The 27,430-nt window shown below is 31.3% G+C and overlaps 1 protein-coding gene across 1 annotated transcript in view; it reads right to left on the minus strand.

Moving 5' to 3' along the window:
- Positions 1 to 27,430, minus strand: part of LOC117181998 (protein dachsous) — a 318,444-nt gene that overhangs the window by 13,946 nt on the left and 277,068 nt on the right. Inside the window, exons 7-14 of the mRNA XM_033375018.1 lie at positions 24,624 to 24,902; positions 24,272 to 24,495; positions 22,898 to 23,564; positions 20,614 to 20,964; positions 12,292 to 12,618; positions 11,729 to 12,203; positions 3,793 to 4,741; positions 1,212 to 1,503 (exon numbers count right to left, since the gene is read on the minus strand). Coding sequence (XP_033230909.1) covers positions 1,212 to 1,503; positions 3,793 to 4,741; positions 11,729 to 12,203; positions 12,292 to 12,618; positions 20,614 to 20,964; positions 22,898 to 23,564; positions 24,272 to 24,495; positions 24,624 to 24,902 — 3,564 coding nt within the window. The remainder of the gene's footprint in view (positions 1 to 1,211; positions 1,504 to 3,792; positions 4,742 to 11,728; positions 12,204 to 12,291; positions 12,619 to 20,613; positions 20,965 to 22,897; positions 23,565 to 24,271; positions 24,496 to 24,623; positions 24,903 to 27,430) is intronic.

Here is a 27,430-nt window from a genome sequence, read left to right on the forward strand (position 1 = left end):
TATTGTAGAAAATTCGTTTTTTGGCTTCTCTTAAATGAAAATTTAACTATATAATTTCTGATTAGAAATATACAATTTTTAGTTTAAAAAATCAACTATTTAGTTAAATATTTTAGAAACGACAAAAATAAAAAACTAAAAAACTGAAATAAAAATTTGGATTAAGTATTAAAATTATATACATTGTTCAAACTCTTTAATTAAAAATGTTTGTGATTTGTTGAAAATTCATGTTTTTTATAGAAAATGAATCTTCTTGGTTGAAAATTCAATTATTTGGTTAAAAATGCAAGCATTTTGTTGAGAATTAATATTTTTTTGATAGAAAAATGAATCTTCTTAACTGAAAATTAATTTTGTTCTATTTTTAGAAAATTTACATATTTGGTTTCAAATTCAACTGTTTTTTAAGCTTATGTTTTTAGATTAAATATTAAATATTTTTGGATAAAATTTTCTTTTTATTGACTCAAAAATCTTTATTGCTTAGAAAATTTTCATTCTTACTTGGAAATTCATCTAATTTGGTACAAATCTCATCCTCATTAGTAAAAAATGCAACTTTTCAACAATGATTTCAAGGAAAAGTAAAGAAATAGTAGCATTTGCAAACAATTGTTAGAAAATACTGTCTTTAGTTTAATTTTTTTTTTCAAAATAGCAGAAAAATAGTGTCGTAACTCAAAAAAAGTGTCAAATAGTTTCAATAGGGTTCTGAGTCTGATGCATGCACAAAATCTTTCGAAATAATTGTAATAAATGATAATTTCTGATTAATCATCATCGAGATGAGATAAAATGCATTATAACGAGAGATAGTTAAATAAACTTAATTAATTACTAATTATAATCGCACAAAGCTGATCGCCGAGGAAAGATTTCGTGAATATTTCTCAAGTTTCTTAAGGAATGGTTGAAATATAATGACCTTCGCGAGATAATATTTTCTACCGTGCAGCTACTGCACTATTTATCACAAGAACACAGGAGCACGATTTTTTTATGTCCAGAGTAATAAATCAAGTTTGCCTTTCACATATTCCATGACCAGAACGAGCCTGATAATTTTTAGGTTGATCGATAACTTGAATGCAGAGTTATTTTTCATCTTAATTGAAAAGGAATCAGTTCAGAATTCAGCTTCAGTTATATAGATGTGCTAAAGAATAAAGAATTCGTATCCTGATTTCAATTAGTAATTGCTCACTCACCTTCAGAAACGGAAATGACACTATCGGGCGATGATGGAAAGGTGGGCTGATTGTCGTTGACGTCTATCACTCGGACGCTGAGTGCAGTTGTGCCAGTTAACTGAGGATTGCCCTGATCTGTCGCGATGATTGTCAATCGATACTGTTCGCGAATTTCTCGATCCAGAACAATATTGGTTCGCACAACACCACTGTACGGTGGATTTATGGTGAAAGCGTTGTCTGGATTTCCATCAACAATGTGGTACAAGATTCTGCTATTCAATCCTTGATCAGCATCACTTGCTGTCAGCTGCAATCAAAACAATTTTTTTTTATATGCGATGAAACCAGAAGCCGTGGAGCTTTTTTGCAGGAGAATAGACTTATACTATTGAATGGCACAATTTTTACAAAAAATAATATTATACTAAATAAAAATTATACATGAAAATAATAAATAAACAATAAATAGTAAATAATAAATAATACAAGCGAAAAATTCATATTGTCAAAGATTTCAATAATTTCACAAATATTTCGCAAAAATTTCGGATAGATTTAGAAGATTTCACAAAGGCATAAATAATTTACCAATGAATTCATAAAAATTAGAACAATTTCACAAATGTTTAAAAAATATTTCACAAAGATTTAATTAATTTTCTACGGATTTCACAAAGATTACATATATTTCGGATAGTTTTAAAAGATTTCACCAAGACTTCCATGATTTCGTAAGGATTTCAACAATTTCCAAAATATACCAAATAATTCAAAAATATTTGATAAGGATTTCCCAAAGATTCTGCAAAAATTTCAAATATTTAGCTAATATTTCGGATAGATTTACTCGGTATATTAACTTATTTCCCAAAGATTTCAACAGTTTCAAATTTTTTTAAATATTTTATAAAGATTTCAATATCTTCGCAAAGATTTCAAATATTTGGTTATGATTTCGGACAGATTTAAAAGATTTCACAGAGATTTCAATGATTTTTCAAAGATTTCAAACATTTCAAAGATACTATTTAATATTTAAGACATATTTCGCCAATATTTCCCAAAGAATTCAACAATTTCAAAAATATTAAAAATATTTTATAAAGATTTTAATGATTTTCCAAAGATTTCAAATATTTCATCAAGATTTCGGATAGATTTAAAAGATTTCACAAAGATTTCGATAATTTTCCAGATTTCTATCATTTTAAAAATATTATCAAATATTTAGAAAATATTTGAAATATTTCGGAAATATTTAAAAGACTTCACAGGCTTAAATGATTTCTCAAAGATTTCGAACATTTCTCAAATATCCCCAAATATTTGAAAAATATTTCAAATATTCGATAAAGATTTAAATGTTTTTCCAAAGATTTCAAAGATTTTACATCGATTTCAAATATTTGACAAAGACTTCGGATGGATTGAGAAGATTTCACAGAGGCATAAATGATTTCCCAAGTAATTAATAGAAATTAGAATAATTTCAAGAATTTTGTAAAAATATTTAAAAGATTTTACAAATATTTAAAGAATTTCACAAACATTATCAAATATTTTTAAAATATTTCAAAATTTCACAAAGATTTAATTAATTTTCTACGGATTTCACAAAGATTTAAAATATTTCAGATAGATTTCGGATAGATTTAAAATATTTCAGAAAGATTTCAATGGTTTTCAAAAGATTTCAATAATCTCAAAAATATTCAAATATTTATCAAATATTTCGTAAACATTTCCAAAGATATCAATTATTTCTCAAATATATCACAAAGATTTTAAAGGTTTCGCCAAGATTTGCAATAACTTGAAAAAATTTCCTAGACTTCAATGATTTCCCAAAGATTTCAACAGTTTCAAAAATTTTTAAACATTTTCTAAAGATTTCAATAATTTCCCAAATATCTCAAATATTTGGTTAAGATTACGGATAGATTTAAAATATTTCAATCATTTGAAAAATACTATATAGTATTTAAAAAATATTTTAAATATTTCGTAAGATTTCAAAATGTTTCACAAGATTTTCAGTGATTTCTCAAAGATATCAAAAACATTTTAAGCATTTCGCAAAGATTTCAGATAGATTAAAAAGGTATCACAGACTTTAATGATTTCCAAAGGATTTCAACAATTTCAAAATGTTTAAAAATATTTTACAAATATTTCAATGATTTTTCAAAGATTTCAAACATTTCATGAAGATTTCGGATAGATTTAAAAGATTTTACAAAGATTTCGATAATTTTCCAGATTTCTATCATTTTAAACATATTATCAAATATTTGAAATATTTCACAAAGATTTCGGAAAGATTTAAAAGATTGCACAGGCTTCAATGAATTCTCAAAAATTTCGACAATTTCCAAAATATCTACAAATATTTTAAAAATATTTCAAATATTCGACCAAGATTTTAATGATTTTCCAAAAATTTCAAAGATTTTACAAAGAAATACATTATTTAACAAAGATTTAATGTTTTTTTAAACAAAAATTCAAACGATCTATGCCCCCTAGGTTGAGACATCTCAGGGTAAGAAATCTAAAAATTCAAAATTAAAAGAAACCAATTTGTCTAATCACTTACCTTAACAACGAAATCGCCTTTACTATTTCCTTCCAAAACCGTAGCCGAATATTGACTCTGTGTGAAAATTGGTGGATTGTCATTGATGTCGGAAACCCTCACAATGAGTTTCGCATAAGCTTCCAGAGGTTCCGGTCCCGTAGTTCTCGCCACCAAAGTCAGAACATGTCTCGAACTTTCCCTAGGTGACTCCTTCGCCTGTTGTCCATCAAAGGATCTGCCCCAAGAATTTTCCGCTCGTTCATCTCCCACATCAGCTGTTATATCGGAAACGCTAAGATCGTTCCAAAGTTCAGCATCAAGTCTCGCAGGGTTGTTGACACGAATCAGGCCTGAATCCTCGTCAATATCAAAGCTCCGGAAATCATTGCCCGTGCCAATCGAGTAGGAAATCCGCTGACGTCGTCCATCGGACCGAACCGCGGTGACTTGAAGGACTTCGGTACCCTTTGAAGAGTTTTCCTGAACAATGACTTCGTAGGTGTCGTTTTGAAACTTAAGTACGGGCGTCATCTCTCCAAGATCACCGACACGAATTTTAATCAATCCCCGCGCACTCAGTGGAGGATTTCCTTTGTCTCTAGCTAGCACTTCTAGGTGGTAAATCTTGCCATTTTCTTGCGCGAGTGAAGAAGTCGCAGTGACGACTCCAGTGCTCGGATGAATTCGGAATTTTGGCTTATCTTGTTCCCTCAAAAAGGTATAAACAATTTCTCCATTGGGACCATGATCAGCATCAGTTGCTTTAATTTTGATAACATTTTGGCCGGGCTGAGTTGCCATTGGCACTCTCGCTTCGAATGGGTATACTTCAAAGACAGGTGCGTTGTCGTTGATGTCACTGATGTTTATTTCCACTGGAATCAAAGTTCGCTTAGCGTCATCCTTGCCACCATCAGTCGCCACCACTAGGAAATTGTAGCTGCTCTGACGTTCCCGATCCAGCGCTCTGCGAACATAAGGAACAGATTATTAATGGTCATTTTATAGCATCTTGGTTTTGCCTTTTTTGCTTTCAATTCAGTATGAGTGGAATTTAATTACTTGGAAGACCTGCGTAGTTAATAAATTCTACTCGTGTTATTTGTAACGCTTCCTTCATGTTAGATGAGGTATTTGAAATATCAGAGAGAGAGAGAGAGATTACAGAAATCATCTACTAGCTCCTGCATACACATTTTTTTTTTTAGAAGATAAACTTTGATTTTAGTTTATTCAGATGCTGGGAACGCAAATATATGGTTAATATCTCCTGGCCGGCAACACGGATTCTAAAGGTAACGACAACACGAAGTAGACTCCTGTTCGCGAAAGACGGAGACGTAAGAGGTATCTGGAGAGAAAGGAGAAGAGCGAGATGGTAAGAAGAAGCAGAGGGTGAAGCTGAAGAAGAACCGAGAAACGAGAAGCCGTGGCTGGTTTTGCATATCAGGCTTTTTGCCGGCTGAAATAATGCATTGAAATGCCACATGGTGTCTCGCTGAAATGACACACGGCTGTCGCACCGCAAAAGTTCCCCGCACCAGCGAATCCTCCACCTCTTGCTTCTTACTTCACCGCCACCTTCTTTACCATCATCGACATCGTTCCTCTTCCCTCGGGCGGCGTTATTCCTCTGGAACGAAACGAAAAGGGACAAGAACCACATACACCGAGAAATGCAGATTAATAAACAAAGATTCGAGAACCCGCTCGTCTTGAAACTTCTCATCCCCTTTTACCAAATGGACAACCGTTTCAGCCTTAATCTTCCAGCCCTTTTGCGAGGATAACGCTTTTTGAACATTTTTTCTCCTTGCTCAATAGCTTCTATTTCAGGATTCTCCACAAGAATAACTATAATAACGAGCTCGGGACTGCCAGAGACTTGGAAAAAAAGGACTAATTTAGAGCAAAAAGTGACTAAAAGTTAATATTGTTCACAGAAAGAGAGACCCGTAATATTGACAGAAACACTTATCTGCTCTAAAAATTAAATTCTATTACACATTTAATTTATCAGCTTCAATTTTCATCATCAGATAAAATTATATTGCTGAATTCGTGGATGAAACAAAAGGTACAATTGCTAGAATAATTTTTATAATAATAAACGATATTTCTACCAACAAGACAAATATTCAAGAAAACAGTTTAATCCTCAATCAAAACAGATACATAATTTTCAACTACATTGTTACATTTTTCATATAAAAAGATTAAATTTCGACTGATAGAGATAAATTTGTAATAAAACCGATGAATAAGTAACCATAAATATTGATTTTCAACAAAGAAGATTAAGCTTTTATAAAAAAAAAGACGAATTTACAACAAAACATATAGAATGTGAACCAAAAAGATTAATTTTCTACTAAAAATGACAACATTTTTACAAACTACATGAATTTTCCACCAAATACTTGAAGTTTCTACTCAAAAATAAAAAATTTTCATCATAAATGGAATAGTTAAATGTTCAGATAAAAAATTGATCAAAAGAAAAAAATTCAAGAAAATAGTTAAATTTTCAAAGAAAGTGATGACTTTTTAACTAAAATGATGAATTTTTAATTTAAAAAAAGTAGCTTTTAACAAAGTTCAACTTTCAACCAATCAATTTAATTTTCAACCAAAAAAGAGGAATTCTCGGTGAAAAATGTAATAGTTAATATTTCAACAAAAAGGATGACTATTAAGCAAAATAATTGCATTCTCAACCAAAACAAATGTTTAATTTTCAACCAAATAATAGACTTTCTAACCTAAAAAGATAAAATTTCCAGCAAGAGATTAATTTTCAGTAAAATTGATGAATTTTTAACCAAAAGCTTTGATTTTCTACCAAGGAAATAAATTTTCTATAAAAAAGAGGAATTTTCAATAAAATAGATAAATTTTCAACCACATAAATGCATTTTCATTCAAGAAGATCAATTTTTTACCCAAAATGACAAATTTTGAACAGAACACATGAATTTCCAAACAAAGATTTAAATTTCCAACTAAAATCATGAATCTTCAACCAAATATAATTTTTAATAAAATAGTTGAACGCTCATCCAAAACAGATTATTAATTGTTAACTAAACAGTTGCAGTTTTAACCAAGAGATAAAATTTTTCCAGAAAAGAGATAAATTTCCATTTAAAAAAATTACATTTTCAAGCAAAAGGTCCAATATTTTCGAAAACCTTTGATTTTTAAATTCGAAAATATGAGTGTTTAAAAAAAAATAGGAAATTTTCAACTAAGCAAGCTGAATTTTCAACCAAACAGTTGCGTTTTCATCCAAAATAAAACGGAATTTTAAACAAAAAAGTGGATTTTTCAAGCTCAAAAGTCGAATTTTTTAAATTTTAATTTTAATGCCAAAAAGATAAATTTTCAACAAAAAAGGTAATTTTCACCAAGGAGAGCTGAATTTCCAATCAAATAAGTTGAGTTTTCATCTAAATAAAACTGAATTTTTAACAAAAAAGTTGAATTTCCAAGCTCAACAGTAGAATATTTTAGAAATTTTTTTAATTTTTATCTTGAAAAGATAAGTTATCATTAAAAAATTTAATTTTGCACCACGAATTATGAATTACCAACAAAATAGCTACATTTTAAACTAAACAAAATTTTTCAACCAAACAGTTAAAGTTATATCCAAAGAGTCGTACTTTCAAGCAAAAGACATTAATTTTTAAGAAAAAAGTAAAATTTTTGATGAAGCTTTGAAGTTTCAAGCCAAAATGACAAAATTTTTAGAAGACAGTTGAATATTGAACAAAAAAGTTCATTCTCGACCAAAAAATATGACTTTTTAATAAAAGAATTAAATTTTCAACTAAATAATAAAATTTCTAACTGAAAATATAAAAATAGATTTTAGAACAAAAAATAATTACCCTTCGACCAAAAATAATTGCATTTTCTAATTAAGTGCTATCCATTAGATTCGCATTTAAATTCAAAAACAAGAAAAGGGGAAAGTTTCGAGAAAAAAAGAGGAATTCTTGAAAAAAGGGAAAAAGCGAGGAAGGCCGAGAAGGGTGTGAAGTCTGATATTTAATAGCATTTTCATGCCACATATTACTACAGATTTCATACATATACTAATAACATTTTCTTTTTTCAGAATAAATCTAAAATGAGATGGATTAAACGGACGAAAGTGGCCTTTCCCTTTAAAAAAGAGGCTATAGTGACTTTTTCTTTAAAAAGTGACTAAAAAAATGACATCAAAAACGTGTATCTCTGGCAGTCCTGCCAGTCTCTAATAAAACTACGAACCCACTTGACTTGCACGACGATAAATCAAAGTTTCCAAGCAATTTGCAGACTTGCTTCCGCTAAACCAAAACCGTAAATACTTTAATTACTCCGCGAGCTGGGAAATTCCGTGAAATTATTGAATGTTCCTCTTTTTCAGCAATGCTAATTTATCGCGGCTCGTTTACGCGATCATAATCTTGTAGCCACGACGTAAAGTAAATTTACGTGTCGGCCGGATGAGATGGTAGATCGTGTAATTAACAATGATCGTTCGATGATCGCGTTCATGTCGACCTTGAACGGAAGCAGCGGAAAATCGCAACATCTTCGTTAACGTCTTCGCTGGAACGAAGGAGACAGATGCCAGTTTTACGGCACGCGGAATCCCGTTGAGGAATAAATGTATGTATAGCAGCTCAAGTCCATACGGGTAATGCATACGGAATCGTCTAATCTAATCGGCTATGGTGCATCGGCTGAATTTATAATTTTATGACGACCCTACCACGCGCGAGACCTCCCCCGGCCACTCCTTTTCATCCTCTTTCCGTCTGTTTTACGACCTACCACCAGCTTAATATCCTCGCGATCCTAATCGGGTGCGCAATAAAGGTCGCGGTAATTAACGCCAGGATGAAATTAGCCGAAGGTAGAAGAAAAAGCGAGGCGAAGCCGGCAAATGCACGACGGAAATGAATTAATAGGTGCATATCTACCATGAATGAGTGTGTTAGACATTCCAAGAGGGTGAAAGATGGAATGTGAAAAATAGAATTATACGCAGTGTCTCTAAAAAGCAGGGGTCTCCAATGGTAGATCTTGTATCTACTAGCGATCTCAGATCAATAGGTCGGATCTACTCAGTTTTGACCCAGAATTTTCAAAACCCTTTGCCAATTTCTTTGTTTATAAACAATTCAAGATTTTATTTTCAAATTAAATTAAAAAGTAGCAAGGACTTCACGCGTTCTTCACCTTCTATTACCCAATATTCAAAACATAATCAATTTTAAAATCCATAATAACCAATTTTTCAATATTAAAAGTTAAAAAAATTGTTAGATGGACTTAAATAATTGATTATAATATTATATTTAACAAATACAATATATAAATAAATTATAATTTTTACGATCTGTTCATACTAATGCAAAGAATTTTCCCCTTAAGTTGCGATAGCGTTTTTTCAAAACTTTTCTCTTAAAAATTAAAAATTACTTTTTATTTTAAAAGTCTTTGCAAATAATTAAATTTTAAAGGTTTATAATTTTTTAAATTTACATTTTGAGAGGTAGAAATGACGAAAAATTAATTTTTTATCTTAGACAAATTTTGTCATCAATTTTTATGTTTTTTAAATGTAATAAAAATGTTAAATTCTACAATTTAAGCAACTTTTTGAACGCCTTTAATTATTTTTGACCACTTGTTTTTATTATTACCAGTCTTTTTTTAATCCATTAGTATTATTATTGTCGAAAATCTTTATTTGTGAAAAATTATCGGCAATTGCCCAGTTCAAATACTTTAAATAAAACACTTTGTATTTCAAGCTCTGCCAAGTTATACCAGAAAAAAAGGGTTCTCCGAGCCCTTTCGACTGGAATTTTTTTGTTTCAAAGGGGATTTTGCCAGGTTTTTTTATATCTGTTTTTGAAAAAAGTTGCGAGTTTACTGTAAAAAAGGAAGCCAGTCAATTCTATTCAATATCTGTACAATCTGCTGGTTGCAGAATAATTTACACGATCATTCGTTGATTCAATTTTAAATAGATTTTTAATAATATTACTTAATTCGAAACAATTCTCATTATTATTATCAAATTTAAAACAATTCTAGAATTATATTGATAATACTTTCAGTAGTCGAAAATTAATTCGTTTAACCTTTCGACTTTTGAGTGTACACTGTAGACCAGATTTTCAGAATCAAGAGATTCAAAATATTTCGCAAGAATTTTAAAGATTACATAATAAGAGGTTATTCACTTATGAAATCATTTCAATCCCGTTATCCCAAAATAATTAAAAATCGTAATTAGCGATTTCAGATTCCAGATTTCTCACTGTCGCTCGACAAAATTTATAAGACCTCTCGAGGATCTGCTGAAGATTAGCGAAGATTTTTGAAGATCTGAAAAATTGCGGAGATCTCCGCCCAGATTTGAAACTCTTTTTGAGTCGTTGAATCTTGAGATCCCCGAAATCTTGCAAATCTTTGCTTGATTTTCGTAATTCTGAATCTTTCATTTTGCATAGGTTTTGAACCACATTTGTAAAATAAATAGTCTCTTAGTTTACAATAATTTTTAAAATATTTTCAATATTTAAAAAGATTTGAAATTTGTTTAGAATTTTTAAAGAATTTAGAAAGACACTAGCTAAGATTTCAAATATTTCAGAAAGCTTTCAGAAGAAATCACACAAATATCAAAATATTTCAGAAGATTCCCAAAGATTTGAAAAATTTTATATAGATTTCATAGGTCTCAAAAGATTCAGAAAAATATGAGAATTTTCAAAGATTGGTAAAGACTTCAAAGATTTCAGAAAGATTGCCAAAAAATTCTAAAAGATTTAAAAATATTTGAAAGATTTTACAAACATTTCAAAGATTACAAAAGATTTTACAAAAATTTCAAAAGATTTCAAAGTAATTCACAAATAATTCAAAAGATTTAAAAGATGTCACTAAGATTTTTTAAAAAGAATTAGAAAATGTCACAAAAATTTCGACGATTTCAAAGATTTCAAAATCTTTGAAAAAGTTTTACAAATCTTTTAAATATTGCACAAATATTTCAAAGATTTAAAACATACTAAAAGATTTAAAAGACTTAAAAAATTTTTACAACAATTTCAAATATTTCCCAAAAAATGCAAAGATTTTATACAAGTTTAAGAAGATTTGAAAGATATTATGAAGATTTCAGGACGATTCTTTAATTTCAACAAAGTTTACAAAGATCACATTTTTTTGTGATTTCAAAAATATTACAAGAATTTCAAAAATTTTTTTTAAATTTCAAAAAATTTCAGAGGTTACAAAGAAATTTAGAAATATTTAGAATTTTACAAAGATTTCAAAATACTTCAGAAGATATTAAAGTTTTCGCTAAGATTTTGAAGATTTCACAATAATTTCAAAAAATTCAATAAATTTTACAAAGATTTCCAAGATTTCGAAAAAATTTACAAAAACTTTCAAAAGATTTCATAAACATTTTAAAGGATTTGAGAGATTTTACAAAAATTTTAAATATTATAAAGAATCCAAAAGATTTAAAAGATTTTCAAAGATTGCACAACAAATTTTAAAATATTTCAAAGATTTCAAAGAAATTAACAAAAACGTTTAAAAGATTCCATAAATATTACAAAATATTTGAAATATTTCAGAAAATTTGAAAAGATTACAGAAGATTAAAAAAATTGCAGAGTTCCAAAAGATTTTATAAAGATTTAAAATGATTTCACAATTATTTCACGAAATATTTTACACATAACCCCTCGTTATGCGTGTGCATAAAAAGAAAATTCAAGTCATTATTTCAAAATTCCATGACTTTTCCAGGTCTTGTAGCAACCCCGGATAGTCATCTAACTTGTAAAGAAACCTAAAGCTAAGAATGAAACTAAATCTTTAGGGATTTGCATCTCATGCATTCTATTATACAAATTTTAAAAAAACTCACCCGGAGGTAGTGATGACACCAGTGAGGTTGTCAACCCTGAAGAGCCAGGTCGTCTCATCAGCGATGGCGTAAGTGACCTTGCCATTATCACCCTTATCAGGATCAGAAGCCTTGACCTGCATGACACTTGAATCAGGAGGAATGTCTTCGGAAATAGTAGTGAAATATTTCCCCGGATGATAATTGGCCGATCCATATGGATTAAAAGCACTTTGACCAAATTGGCCACCTTCCTGATTCAGTTGTCCCATTCGTGGTCTCGAATCGCTGTATTGGTTTTGAACAAATGAGGGCGCGTTGTCATTAACATCAAGTACAATCACTGTCAGATTGCATCTCGTTTCAAGGCTTGGTCGACCCTTGTCTTTGGCAGATATTGTCAGGATGTACTTTGGAACTGTCTCTCGATCAAGACTAGACATTGAAAGGACACCTGTTGTATGGTCGAGTCTGAACTTCGCTCCAACATTTCCACCTGGAAAATAAAAAGTAAATAGACAGTTACTCAACTTCCAGCTCTAACCCATTGAATAAGATCACTGAGGATTTAAATCCTGACTTACCAATAATGCTGTAGAATATTTCCCCATTTTTTCCCTCGTCTGCATCAACGGCTGCGATGGTGTGGATAGCAGCAGCTTCTTGATTTTCAGGTACTTGCAATCTATAGCAGGATCCCGATTTAAACTCTGGATTGTTGTCATTTTCGTCAAGAACAACTACATCTAGAGTTGTCATATCGAGCAACTTGCTTGATCTGGCGAGCACTGGTACAGAGTAATGAGAAATGTCTTCTCTGTCAAGTGGAGAGCGAAGAGTCACAACACCACTGGATGAGACAAGGAACTTGTCAGAAGCCACGCCTTTCGGAATACTGAAGGTAACATTGCCTGAAAAAAATTGATCTCGAAATTTAGTACAAAAGTTGCCTAAATGGTTGTCCTCTAATTTGAAAAAAGTTCTTTCCAATAGATCAGATTAAAATCTTTCCTACACGAGAGTTTTAACACTTGCATGTTAAAACCCCTAAATTTTCTTTTACTTCTTTTGAGGCCATCGGATTAAAATCGACATAGGAATACAAGACGCTCCTTTGAATGCAAGTAAGTTAAAATATTGCCCGTAGCAAAACTTGGATCATCCTTGGCTTTCCAGAATCCAAGCGTAAGATTGAGTGTGAGACGATCTCTGATACGTGCGAGATCTGTCCATAAATTAAGGCAATTTGCAGGTTCGGTCGACGGCAAAACTGTTTGGAGAAACAAAACTTCGTATACTCCTGGGTGACCCGATTTTGTGTAGGTATCCGGGGCGATCCTGGCTCTTAAGAGTTGATCCTCTCCATAAATAACTGTAATACCGACGGTAACGTTCTGGTCGAAATCCAATCCTGATGATGACGATCGTCCCGGAACATTGCCCACAATCGGGTGTGTCTCGTTCGACCAGACTTGCTACATTACAGGTTTCCAAGACTCTTTCTTTTCCTTCGTGGGCTGATGCAGTGTGGGCAGTTTTGTTAACAGAAAAAGATTTTGTACCCCTACTGCCGAATTATTTTTCGAATCAAGATTTATTGCCGGATTTGTCTCTTTCTTCAGGATACAAGTTATTCTGGAAATCTAAGCCGTCGAGAAAAAGAAATAGCAACTGATTTATAATAGAAATTTTTCTGGTTTGTATTTTAAGGTCGTCTAGTTAGACTTAAGTGCTTTCGTCTATAAATTAAAGGATATAAATACTCAGAGTTGCTACAAAATCCCAATTTCGAAAATCCACGAATTTCTCTGATATTTCTTGGACCAATTATTCATTTTCCCTAGGTGTTATAATATTTCTCTTAGTTATAAAAACAGCATTACATCCAGAAGATCAATAAAGTAAGTAAAAAAAACGAACTTTCAACCAAATAGTTGAGTTTTCATTCAAAATAGAAATGAAAAAATAAATGAATCTTCAACTAAAATGATGAATCTCCCACCAAAAATATGAATCTTTAAACAAAAAAAGGAATTTTCAATTATAAGATTAATTTTTAAAAAATGGCAAGAAAATACGTAAATGCTTAAATAAATAGTTGAGGTTTCAACTAAAAAAGATAAATTTCGAACCACAAATGGAATACGATTTTTTTTTTAGTAAAACCGTTTATTTTTTAACCAAAAATACTTCTGCGTCAATAACGAAAAAATATTTTATCCAAAACGCTGAATTTTCAAGTCAAAAACATGAATTTTCTACAAAATATTTCATTTTTCAACCCCAAAATATTAACTTTTAACAAATATGTTCATTACCAACGAAATTGTTGAATTTATAGTAATAAAATAAATTTTCTACAAAAAGACTCAAAGCAAAAAAGACGAATTTTCAACAAATAAACAAAATTTCTACCAAAAAAGACCAAATTTCAATAAAATCACGAAATTTTCAAATAAAAAACATACAATGAAAAGTAAGTAGTTAGATTATCAGTTGAAAAAATCAATTTTTAATCAGAAAAAACGAATTTTCAACATAGTAGTCAAATTTGTAACCAAAGAAATTAATTCTCTACGAAGAAGATCAATTCTCTACCAGACACGATGCATTTTTAACGAAATACATACATTTTCAACTAAAAAGACAAAGCTTCAACTAATGAGATTACTTTTCTACAAAAAGAGAAGAATTTTCAATAAAATAAATGAATTTTGAACAACAAAAATAAAAAAAACCTGAAGCGATGATTTTTTAAAAGAATAAATGAATCTTTAATAAAATAGTTAAACCTTTAAACAAAGAAATTATTTTTCAGCTAAAATGGTGAATCTTCGACCAAAAAATGAATTTTAAACCAAGTTGTTGAATTTTCGATCAAGTAGATGAATTTGCAACCGAAACGGCTAAATTTCTATAAACAAAGATAAATATGCCACAAAGAATGGAATTATTAAATTTTCAGAGTTATAAATCTTCGAACAAAAAAATAATTTTAAACAAATAGTTGAATTTTCAATCCCAAAAAACGATTTTCTACAAAAAAGGACGAATTTTCAACAAAATAAATTATTTTCAACTAAAAAAAGATCAATTTTAAACAAAACAGAGAATAGTTAAATTTTCGGTTATAAGATAATTGCTGCGTTTTCAACAAAAAAGATGAATTCTTAACAAAAAATATAATAGTTTATAATTCAAGCAGAAGGATGCTAATTTTAAACCAAAAACGGTTGAATTTAATAACCAAAACAGATTAATATTCAACATAAGAGTAAAATTTTTGAACAAAAAAGTTGAAATTTTTACAGTAATAGATGTATTTTAAACCAAAAAGACTCTTTCATTTATGTGTTTCCTGAATTATGGCAATCCTGATCATTCAAAACAACAAATTGAATTTTTAACAAACTTTCATCTTCAATAAAAAAAGATGAATTTTGATTTAAAAAATGTAATAGTTGATCATTTAATCCAAAACATTTTAATTTAAAAGCAAATACAGTTAAACTCATCGAAGAAAGACGAATTTTCAAGAAGATAGTTAAATCCTCAACTTAATTCATCAGTTATTGACCAGTTGAGTAGTTGATGAGTTTGAATTGGCTATGAATAAATTTTTGCAAAGTGGAATGTACTTCAAATGGAAAAGAGCATATTACTAACTATGCATAATAGCCATAGCAATAGCAATAGGAATAGCAATAGCAATAGCGCCTACTGGTGCAACGATGTAACGCTCGGAGGCAAGGTAGGAGGTTGGTCGTGGTAGCGCCTCTCCTTCTCCCTTTCCACGGTTTCTTGTCTTTTAATGCATTCGATTCTCAAATTCCAGAGGACGGCGTGTTTAGCCTGTCTTCGCTTTTTTAGCGGGCTTAGAACAAAGCGAAACCCACACAAGTTTAGTTTTGTTGGTATGGTTTTAATCGTTGGTGTTGGTGGATCTGTGATGACGGTGGATGGTCCACGGTGGCACTCCAACCTGGTAAGATGCTAAGTATGTAAGTATGGTGGTGAAGCGGTGATTTGCCTATGCGTACCGCGGCAGCACGGCGGCACGATGATATACGCGACCATTGTTTGCCTTCTCCACCTTTTCTTCCTCTTCCTCTTCCATCTACTCCTGGAGGCCTAGCCTCCATCCTCCAGCCTCCAGGAGATTCATCCTTAGGGAGAAATGCAGCTCTTTACATCCCTCCGCACCTTATTGTTTCAGACATACCAATTTCAATAAGTTACAGCTACTGACACCGCTCAACGAACTCTCAGGCCTCGGACTTGTCATGCATTCGAGACGATTTCGAGAAAACTCGTAATTTTCTTAAAACATGTTGAGATTGTTGAGGTGAACTCCAAATTTTATGCGGGGATCGAGAATCTTAAATTAAAAGTTTCGAGATTCTCGACTCGAGATCCCGATTTTTTAAGGTTATACTAATTATTTTTTTAATAAATAAAAATAAAATGCAATGCACCTTTTTAAATCCCGCCGCACTTTATGGTTTCAGACATACCAATTTCAATAATTTACAGCTACTGACACCGCTCAAATGACTCACAGAGCTCGGACTTCTGATGCATTCGAGACTATTTCGAGAACATTCGAGATTTTCTTGAAACATATTGAAGTGAACTCAAAAATTCACGGAGAACAAAAAATTTAAAAAAAAATTGAGATTCTATAATCGAGATCCCGAATTTTCATAAGAATATCGATCTACATAACGTTTTGAGTGCACCTGAAGATGTTACGAGAAGCTATCGGATTTTCTCAAAATAGTCTCGAATGCATAAATATCTCGGAATAATTTTAGAGCACAAAAAATGAACTTTCTTGTTTATTTAAAATGTTATTATTCAGTCAATAAATTATAAAAATTCCTCTTTATTTATGGCAGTTTTCAGTCTTTTGCTTATTCTCCTCTTTTTTCGTTTCCCACTTAAATGTGAATTAACTGAATTAATAGAATCCTCTGAGAAAATCCCAATATTTTTGGTAGAAAGTTCATTCTTTTCTGTTTAAGAATATATCATTGAATTTTTAGTGAAGACTTCATTCTGTTTTCTTTCAATTTGATTGTTTAATTCAAAATGGAAGTTTTTTGTTGAAAATCCAACAATTTGAATTAAATTTTTTTCTTTCTTGACTAAAAAATTTTTCTTTGGGAGAAAATTTAACCATTTTGTTGAACACCCATCTTTTTTGTTTGAAAATTAACTTTTTTTTTGGAAATTCAACTGTTTTATAAAAGAATATTATTTTCAGCTCGATAATTCAACATTTTGGTCGAAAATTTAACTATTTGGTTGAAGCTTAATATGTTTTAGTTCAGGATTGAAGCATTCTGTTAAAAATTAATTATTGTTGGTTAAATCAAAATAATTTCTATTTGAAATTAAAATCTTTTGTTTGTTAAAATATCAACTATTACGCTTGTCGTTGAGGATTCCTTATTTTATTCTCAAAAGGTAATTTTTTTGGCTGAAGATTCTTAATTTTATTTGAGAGCTTATTATTTTAAACTAAAATTAATTTTTGTACCGAGAATTAAACTATTTTCTTGAAAATTTTACTGATTGGTTCAAAATTTAACTGTTTTGTAGAAAATTCATCTTTTTGGTTAGAAAATTCAACAACTTGGTAGAAAATATAACTATTTGTTTGAAAATTGATGTATTACATTTGCCGCTGAAAATAAATCTTTCTATATTAAAAATCCAACTCATTTATTGAAAGCTGAACTACTTTGTTAAATTTTAATTAGTCGAAAATGACCTTTTTTTTAAAAATTGTATACTCGGGTTGAAAATTCAACTGTTTTGAAGGAAATTTGTCGTTTTGGCTTAAAAATTCAACAATTTGGTAGAGAATTGAACTATTTGATTCAAAATTAAATTTGGTTTGTAGAAAATTTTTTTTTATTAAAAATTAATTCTCTTAAATTAAAATTTAATTTCTCAATTTTCGGCTGAATATTGATATTTTTAGGTCGAAAATTCATAATTTGGTTAAAAACCTATATATTTCATTAAAAATTTGTCTTTTTTGGTTGAAAATAATTATTCATTTTTGAAAATTCAACTATTTGTGTAAAGTTAATGTATTTGGTTGAATATTCAAATATTTGGTTAAAAATAATGCCCTTCATTCAGAATGAAACTTTTTTTATAGAGAAATAATCTTCTGTGTTGCAAATTCATCTTTTTGGTTGAAACCTTTAATAAAGGTTTTTCAAAATTAATGAAAAAAGCATATTATTTGAGCCAATTAGCGAAAAAGTTTGAAAAAATTTTTCAACAACAAGTAAAGAAATAGTAGCATTGGCGGACAATTGTGAGAAAATAGTGCCTTTAGTATAATTTTTTCAAGATACTAGAATAATAGTGTCATCGTTGGAAAAAAAGGTGTCAAATAGTGCGAATAGTATGGTGAATCCAAGGCCTGGATTCTTGTTTCTCTCTCTCTTCCGTCTCTCTTCCGAACTAGAATTCTAAGTTCTTGGTTTCCATTTTTCATTTTTTTCATCCGAGGATTATACTTTGTAGCATCCAATTTCCTTAATTATACCACATTTATTTTCAACTGTTACTAATTATCGTTATAGACTTTCCAAGCTACATAATTTCCACACGAGTGCTTATTTACCAGAAGGCAACTAGAAATTCCTACAGAAACAGTTTGTCCAATTTACTTATCATTTGTCCTGATAATTTATTTTATGAAAAAGCAACTGTAATTTGCAAAATAGTCGCATCTCGTAACATGTATCCACGTATTGAAGATCAAACAAGCCAGTTTCTTGAAGCACATCCGGTTACAAGGAATTGAGGAAGTGTTTACAATGTAAAGTGTACATACACACAATTTCTTACCAATTCTATTTATCGTAGATAGTTCGTACATCGAGACGGATATTAGTGGTCATTTTCACGGAGGTCTTGGCGATAAAGGGAAAAATAGATTATATTTCAAAGTCTCTGAATAATTTCAAATTGCACTTGTACCGTAGGATATTGCGATTTCATATTTAATCTCCTTTAAATTTAAACGACTTTCCGGTCATACTTATGCCTCGAGTATACCCGAACCTGCAGGAGAATTACACCCAAACAATTTATTTTCGCTCAATGCCTTCACCAGGCATTTAAACGGCTTTCCAGCGGCGCCCATGAATCGGTTACGACGACAGGGTCTTCTGTCCTTCTCTGGATTTCTAGATGTCTCTCTCCAGAGCAAAGACAGGAACCTATAGCTTATGGAGCACCTCGAGGATGAAGGAATTTCCTCGTTTCCCGGGTAGGTCGGCATTCAATGGCGAAAGAGACACTGGCGAAGAAGGAACTCGAAGAATCAAAACAGAGAATCATACCTTACGTCCCCTGTACAAGCCTCCTTCGCCAAAGGTCTTCATGCTTGAAAATCATTTTAATAATTTTCGGGTGGCCGTTTTAATCGAGGCAAAAAATTCCTGGTCATTTCCCCGTTTTTTCCCGGATCGCAAAACTTTTTACTGTTATTTGGGAATGGTAATCGTCTATTTTGCCATTTGGTGCTGAAAATTAGAACTAAAAAGAGTAGGTAGTAAAGAGCATTTTTTTATATTAAATACCGTTAAACTGTACAATTTTTATTTTAAACTTTCAAAAATTGAAAAGTTCAAAGGTTTCTTGTGAAAAAATAAAAATCGACGCTATCATTTTCAACATCTAAATTTCTAAATTGAATAATCAGAAAATAAATGTGTCGATATTCAAAATTATATCATTCTAATGAATTATAATTTAGAAATATTAAAAAAAAGATTGAACATTTAAAAAAAAAACAGTTTTTAAATTAGAAGCAAGATCATTTAAATTTCAAGTCGTTGTACTTAATAACTGTTCAATTCTGATTTATAAATCATAATTCAAGACTATACCATACGAATTAATTTTTTTTTAAGATTGGAGAAATCATCTAATTTATTAGAAAATCTAACTTTGTACATATTTGAACTATTTTAACTTTTATGTTTTTAACGTTATAAACAGATCATCAACCAGTACACTTAATTGAATAGAAATCGATAGATTTTTATTTAAAATTTTTTGTTAATTTCTCGGTCATAAACTAAACTCACAGTCACTTCCCGGTTTCCAGAGCCAGCGGGGACTCTGAACACACTATCAACTTCCAATTTGATTTCGATTTTAATTTTTCCACCTCGGAATTCTTTCAAGGGGAAAAACATTGTTTCTCTTTCTTAGAGAAATCCCTTCGAGCAGATAAGCGTGAGTCATTTGGCTCAATTTACTATAATGTTTGTCCCGCAGGATGCAAGGCTTCGAGGTATTTTCATAGCAATGTTTTCCTTTTAACCCATGCTGTGCCCGCGTACGCTCGTTCGAATTTTTTTCTAAAGTATCTTGCATCTTTTTCTTACAATTCTAAATGCCATCATTATGTTGCAAACAGGGTGCAAACTGAACTCACCAGAGCAAAAAGAAGACGCTGAATTTAAACTCTAGAATCTTGTTCAACACGACTATCTCCAACTATTTTTTATCTCTAATGGCTTCAGAAACATTTAAATGTAAGAATCTAGAGAATTTTCCCTGTTTTGATAAGTTTTGAGGAATAGCTTCGATTTCTGAATATATATGTAGCAGACCGATAGAAACACGGCCCATTATCGGATTATGAGAACCGCTACCAGTGCGAGCCTCATTAGTAAAGACATAAGCTTAAGAAACGACTCGACCAGTCGAAAAAAAGATTATAACTTTGGATTTACTTATTCTTTATGGCTCATTAAATTAAAAGAAGCTGGAACTTTTCAGTTTAATATTTAAAAAGATAGCAACAGAGATAAAATCTCTACATTGGAAAGAACTTTTGCTATCAGAAAATGGAGAATTCTCCCTACCTTGATCGGTGATTGCAGGTCCAGCAACATTTAGCACAGCAGATCCAACTTGCAGTCGTTCGGAAATTCTTGCCATTGGATTGGAGAGCAAAAGTCTTGGCGGTCCACTCGTCTGACCAAAAGCCAGATTCAAGGACAACTTCAGGGTTGCTTTTCTAGGTGGTGAGCCATGATCGTTGGCAGTGATTTCGAGTTCAAGAGGTCGAACCATTGGCTTCACTAAGGTGACCAAACCTGAATCGTAACCAACAGAGAACCTACCCTCTTCATTTCCGGAAGTAATCACGTAGGAAACTCGACCATTGTCGTCCGCGTCCTTGTCAACAGCTACGATTCGAACAAGAACAGCACCTGAGAAAAACATTAAGCGACCATTCTATTATAAATGTTTCAAAGCCGGATGTCTAGCGTTTCTTTTAAAAAAAGGCAGAACTTTTCCAAGATTTCCAGAATAAAAAAATAAATTTTTGTACCATTTTTTCACAGTGGAAAAATACTTTTCACGAAATATAGTATAAATAAAAAAGTTTGATATATGAGTTTTATCATACACCCCCAATATCTGATTTTATGTTTTAAAAAACCTGTTTTTGGTGATCGCTCATTTTATCTCCTTTTTGCCTGATTTCTTCAACTTTCACAAAAATTTAATGACATTTTTTATAATCAAATAATTCTTTGCTGCTCATATAATCAGACTGAGCTCAATTCCGCGTGCAATTTCCTGACTTTTTCCTGATTTCTCTCTGGCCAATCTTTCATTTTCCCTGAATATTAATATTCAAAGACCAGAATTTTCAACTTGTATCATTTTCAACACAGAATCTTTTATAAAAGGAATAAAAAAATTTTTAATTAAAATTTAGAAATTTATTCCAATTGGAAAAATGGACTTTCCTACAATAAAAGGTAGATTTTCTATAAAAAAAGGATGAATTTTCAACAAAACAGTTTCATTTTCGATTTAAAAAAAATAGACGAATCTGTAACAAAACAGTTGAGTTTTCGACCAAAAAGAATGGCTTTTTAATCAAATACTTAAATTTTCAATAAAATTGCATTTTTAATAGTTTAATTTGTCACCGAAGATTTGAATTTACAACAAAATAATAAAATTTTTAACAAAATAGTTAATTTTCTAACCACATAGTTGAATTGTCAACCTACGAAAATAAAATTCGCAAACAAAAGAACGAATTTTCAACCAAGAAGATTAATTTTCTACCAAAAAACACGAATGGTCAACAAGTTAAAGTAAGAAAAAAAAAATAATCAGTAAAAATCTAAATTTTCAACAAAATAGTATAATTATTATGAAATAAAAAGATGAATTTCCCCTTTTAAAAATTCAGTTTTTACCAGACAGTTGAAGTTTAAACCATAAGAAGAAAATTTAACCAAAAAGATTCGTTTTCTAAAAAAAATCAATTTTTTACCAAAAATGAAAGTTACATTTTCGAGCTGAAAATTAATTTAATAAAAATTTGAACAAAATAGATTAATTTTTCAACCAGAGTTTTTTTCAAGATTTTTCAACCTTCATAAAAAATACATTTTTAACAAAGTGATTCAACTATTATACAAATAGTGTAATTTTAAATTTAAAAAAAAAATAAATTTTCAAACAAAAATAGAAGTTATAGTTTTGGCTGAAAAAGTAAAACTTTTTAACAAAAAAGAAAGAGTCTTCATCAAAGTAATAAAATTTTAACCGAGATAAGTTTTTAACAAAAATTATAAAACTTAGAATAGAATATTTGAATTTTTAATTAAAAAAAAAATAATTTTCAACCAAGTAACTCACTTTTCTACCGAAAATATGAATTATCAACGAATAATATAATAAAAGATATTTGAATCCAAAAGGATAAAAAAATATTTTTTAAATTTGTTTGATGGACAGAATAGAACTGTTTGAAATAAAAAAAAAAACTTTGAAATAATTTCGATTGTTGCTTCCTAACTTTTCACAACGCGAAAGTGAACAATCTATTGTTAAAAAGATCCATTTTTCTACTTTCGAACGAAACTAAAAATTAGGAATCAATTTAATAATGGCGGAATTATGAATGATTCAATACATTATCTACCAAAAAACGGTTCAGTAGTCTTTTTTCGTTCAGCAGAGAACAAGTTTAAAATCCTATTTCAGGACCATGGGCAAAATTCAAGGAATTTTTTAAGTTTTAAAGGAATTCCAGGACGGTAAACACTCTGCAGACATTCTGATACTAACATCTACGTTTCGTGTGATCCAATTGTAAAGCAAATCTGATATACTTACCAGGCAGAAGATCAGGAGTGACAGTGACCCTCGTCCTCTCCGGAGCCACAAAAACAGGATCATTGTCGTTTTGATCAATAACAACAATCCTGGCAGTAACAGTCGAAGCGAGTTGTTCACCAGGAGGCGCCCGATCAGCTGCTTCAAGAATCAAAGTGTACTCCGCCCTTTCTTCCCGGTCCAACGATTTCGCAAGGGTCAGTGCCCCGGTCAAAGAATCCACGGAGAAGCTTCCGCTCGGTGGGAATTCCGCGACAAGACCGTATCTCAAGTCTCCATTAGGACCGCTGTCGAGGTCAGTGGCGGTAAGATTGTAGATTGTCGAACCGATCATCGTCCGCTCCGATACCCTCACTGTGATCGGATCCTGGAGCCAACGCGGGGCATTATCGTTTGCGTCTTCAATGATGATTTTCACCGAAACTGCAATACTCTGCGGATTTCCGATGGAAGTCGTGTCCAGGGCTCGAATTTCCAAATGGTACTCGCTCGTGTTTTCGCGATCAAGGGAATGCGCAACAACTAATTGTCCGGAACTGCGGTCTACATCGAAGGCTGGATAGTCTGTCACGGGAGTTAGGGAATTGAGATTATAGGCGACTCGACCCGCGGGTCCGGCTCCTGAAACGGAGCCGACTGCGCTTCCTATACTTGCATCCTCACGTACCTGCAATATTTAAAAAAAAGGTCTTATGTTAATCTTTGAACAAATCCCTTGAAAGGTTCGTAACAGCCTCTAAAGGCCTTTCCATTCTTTGGAAGTTGGATCTTTTGACAATGAACTGACTTAACAACATCCTGCGATTATTTTTTTTCTCCCCCCGATTGAGTACGAGCTTTTATGCTTGGCATCTTACAATGTAGACTTTCAATGCGGATTTAACGATCCAACTTCCCTTTACAGCTCGACTGCTCTTCTCTTTGGGTGTCCCCGTGAAATCGTTTTATAACCGTCAGATATTATCTGCGTGTTTGAGCAAGGCTGCTGAAGTCCCTATTAACTTAATTGATGAAATTTCGAGTAATTTAAGTTTCTCGAGCCATCAAATCAAGGTTTACGAGTACGGGGGGTAATTCGGCAATCACGGCAAACTCAGATCGTCCTAGTTTCGCCAAAAATGACTAATTTCGCAGACCATTACTTTATTCGAATACCTATCATTACCAAGTCTTAACTGCCTTCATTGCAAAGGTTGATTATCCGGTTTTTAAGAAACCAATATGTTCATTACATTTACCGCTTGTGATTTGTGCAGAGAAAAAAATTATCTTTACGAAACTGTTAACCAATACCGCCGTTTATTCAGTAAGTTATTTATTAATTGACCGATTAGGAGATGTGTAATGGCAATTAAATTTTGCAATTTGACTCACGTTAAAGGTGAGACTGCTGCTTGTAAAGGTCGGTCGATTATCCGCCAAGGCTAGAACTTCGACTCGAAGAGCTCGAACACTGTGACGTTGTGGACGCCCAGCGTCGCTTGCTCTCACGGACAATCGGTAGACGTTACGTTCCTCGTGATCGAGAACTGCTTTCGTTCTGATCATTCCAGTGATAGGGTCGATAGTGAAGACATTGTATCCGTCCGAGTCTCGATCTGGAATTCAAAAAAGAATCTCCTTTCATTTCCTGCTCTTACTTTTAATCTTCCAGTTAGTTTAAAAAGTGTTGAGTATTTTAATGAAAATGAGGATAGATTAATTTCTTTCACCAAATGAAAAATACCTTTGAGAATTGTATAAGTGACAGAGGCATTTTCTCCGAGATCGGAATCCAGAGCTCGAACCCTCGCTACTTCAGTTCCAGATGGCTGCTCTTCTCGTACGCTCACAACATCACCTTGGGGATCAACAATCTCGGGAGAATTGTCGTTCACATCGAGAACAGTAATTTTTAGAGGAACTCGCGCTGCTCTTGATGGAGTTCCCTGATCACGAGCTTCCAAAACTAATTCGTGAACTCCTTTTGACTCCCGATCCAGTGGTTCTCTTGTTGCAACTTCACCTAATGAAAAGAGGAAAACCCATTTTAGTTTTGTTCTTGCAGGGCTCGGACTCACTTCCAAGATAAAAATTAGTGTCAATTGTGGCATAAATTTCAAAAAATAGTAGAAAAATAGTGACATGCAGTTTTTGAAATAATAAACTTATATATACTGATGTAAATCACACAGGCCTTGGATCAACTAAAATGATATTCAAAAAAGCGCATTGAATTTGGAAAATTTTGTTTTTGCCAGCAAAAAATCTTATGGATTTGCAAATTATATTTGCGGAAAAGAAATTAATTGTTAAACTCATTTCAGGCCTCGAACTATTTTAAAAAATAGTTGCCACATAGTGTCATGCGATTTAAAAAATATTGAATAGATAAGTTAACTATTTTTGAATTCCTTTCAAATCTTTTTAAATAGGCGGGGAATCTGTTGAGATCTTTCTCATATTACAGGACAACTTGTCAGCTTTTTTAAATCCCTGGAACATTCCTCAAAATCCGAAGAAATCCGTTGAAATTTTATAATTCCTTTTGAAATATTATGAATCTCTGAAATCGGATGAAATCTCTGAAATCCATGGAAATCCCTAGAAGTCCCTAGAAATTTAATTTATTTCCTACATTTCTCTTAAAATCCGTTGGAAATCCTTGAAACCATATTTATTTAAATATCATTGATATCCTGGATACTTTTTTTAAATCACTTTAAATTTCTGAAATATTACAAAATTATTCGGAAATTTAAAAAAAACTTTTAAATTTCGTTAAATTCCTGAGCATTTTTTAAAAATAAGCGAAACTCTTGGAAATCCCTTGAAATTGATCAAATTCATTAAATCTTGTAAAAGTTCTCAATAATCCCACAAAAATTGAGTAAAATTCAGCAACACATCTTGAAATCTGTAATATCTTTCGACATTTCTTCGAAAATAATTAAATCTTTGCAATACTCTGAAATCCCATAAAATCATAAAAAATCTGATAATGCTCCTTAAAATTTTTTTAATTCCTGAGAATTTTCGGAAATTCGTTGGAATCCACTATCGAAATCTCGGAAATTTCTGGAAATATATTCAATTTTATTCCCTTAAAATCAAACAAAATTTCTTTGATTTTCAACAGACAGAGTGAACAAATTATTGCATTTAGCAAGCAACCTGAGAAAATAGTAGCATTAGTCTATTTTTTGCTAATCAGTTAAATATTTTAAAAAGATTGTTAAAAAGTGTCAATAGAGTCGAGAGTCTGAGGCGTTGTATTCATTTTACGAAGTACATAATTTTAATTTCCGAATCTCAACTTTTTTTAAAAGGTAACTTAAAACAATAGTCTGAATCTTTGGATGAGAATTCTACTCCAGAAAATTAAGAGACTTTCAGAGGAAGAGAAAGATATAATTAAAGAATATAATAAAATAAATCATCAATACATTAATTAATAACATTAAATAATCAAACAAAATAAAACTAATTCAACTTGCAAAGATAAAGAAAATCTTTAGAATCTAATACTTAGACTTCACTAATTCCTATCCAAGTTATAAATTAGTTCACATGCATTTTGAACTTGAGTTGCCTGAATTACATTTTTTTGTTCATTGAAAAGTTTTTTCAAAATAAAAAAATTGGGAAATTTTTTATATTAATGAAAGATGAAGAATACATTCAAATATTGTTAAATTTTGATTGCATCCAATTTGAAATCTAATTGTTCATTATAAAACTCTCTCAATTTTACACAATAAATGTTTGAAGAATATTAAGTTAGAAATATATCGAAAATTACGGCTTTCATCAAAAAATTATATCTTGAAACTGAACGACTGAAATATGAATGTCTTCACTTCTTAATATTCGAATTCTAAATTATTTAATTTCAAACGTTTTCGAATGATAAATGTTCAAACAGTAAGTGTTACAAATCAAAATGGTATAACTAAGTACGGTTTTTCTTGAAAAAGTCTTAAATGTCGTAAAATCCGAAACTTAGGCATAATATTTTAGCCAATCAGCGAAGAATTTCTAGAATGATTTTTAAGGAAAAGTGACGAAATAGTTTGCATTAGTGGCCAATTACAAGAAAACAGGGACATTAGTGGCATTTTTTCCAAATAGTGACAAAATACAGGTATCGCTAAAAAAGTGTGAAGTAATACCAAGAGTTGCATCAATCCGAGGCCTATTACTGCTAATTAAAAATATGGAAAAAGAGAATCCTTCTCTTCGTAAAATGGATTCAGGTTTGAAAAAATCTAAAGAATTTAATCTTAGATAACCTTTGTTGAAAAAAAAAGAAATAAATTCTGCGGCATCAAAGTCATTGATGTGACTAGTCTAATTCTTCTTATTCTAATGAAACTGCACCTCGTTACAAGGATATTGTAATCGTGTCTAAAGTGCTATGTACATGGCCGTGAAACGAGCCTCTTATAATTACGGGCAACGCGAGATCGATAGAAGAAAGAAAACACAGCGGGTCTCTCCTTTCCATCGCAACGGTGTAAAGCAATTATCTCATTAACAGATAATTAAGGGGTT

The sequence above is a fragment of the Belonocnema kinseyi genome, chromosome 10 (assembly GCF_010883055.1).
Source record: "Belonocnema kinseyi isolate 2016_QV_RU_SX_M_011 chromosome 10, B_treatae_v1, whole genome shotgun sequence".
NCBI classification, from domain to species: domain Eukaryota; kingdom Metazoa; phylum Arthropoda; class Insecta; order Hymenoptera; family Cynipidae; genus Belonocnema; species Belonocnema kinseyi.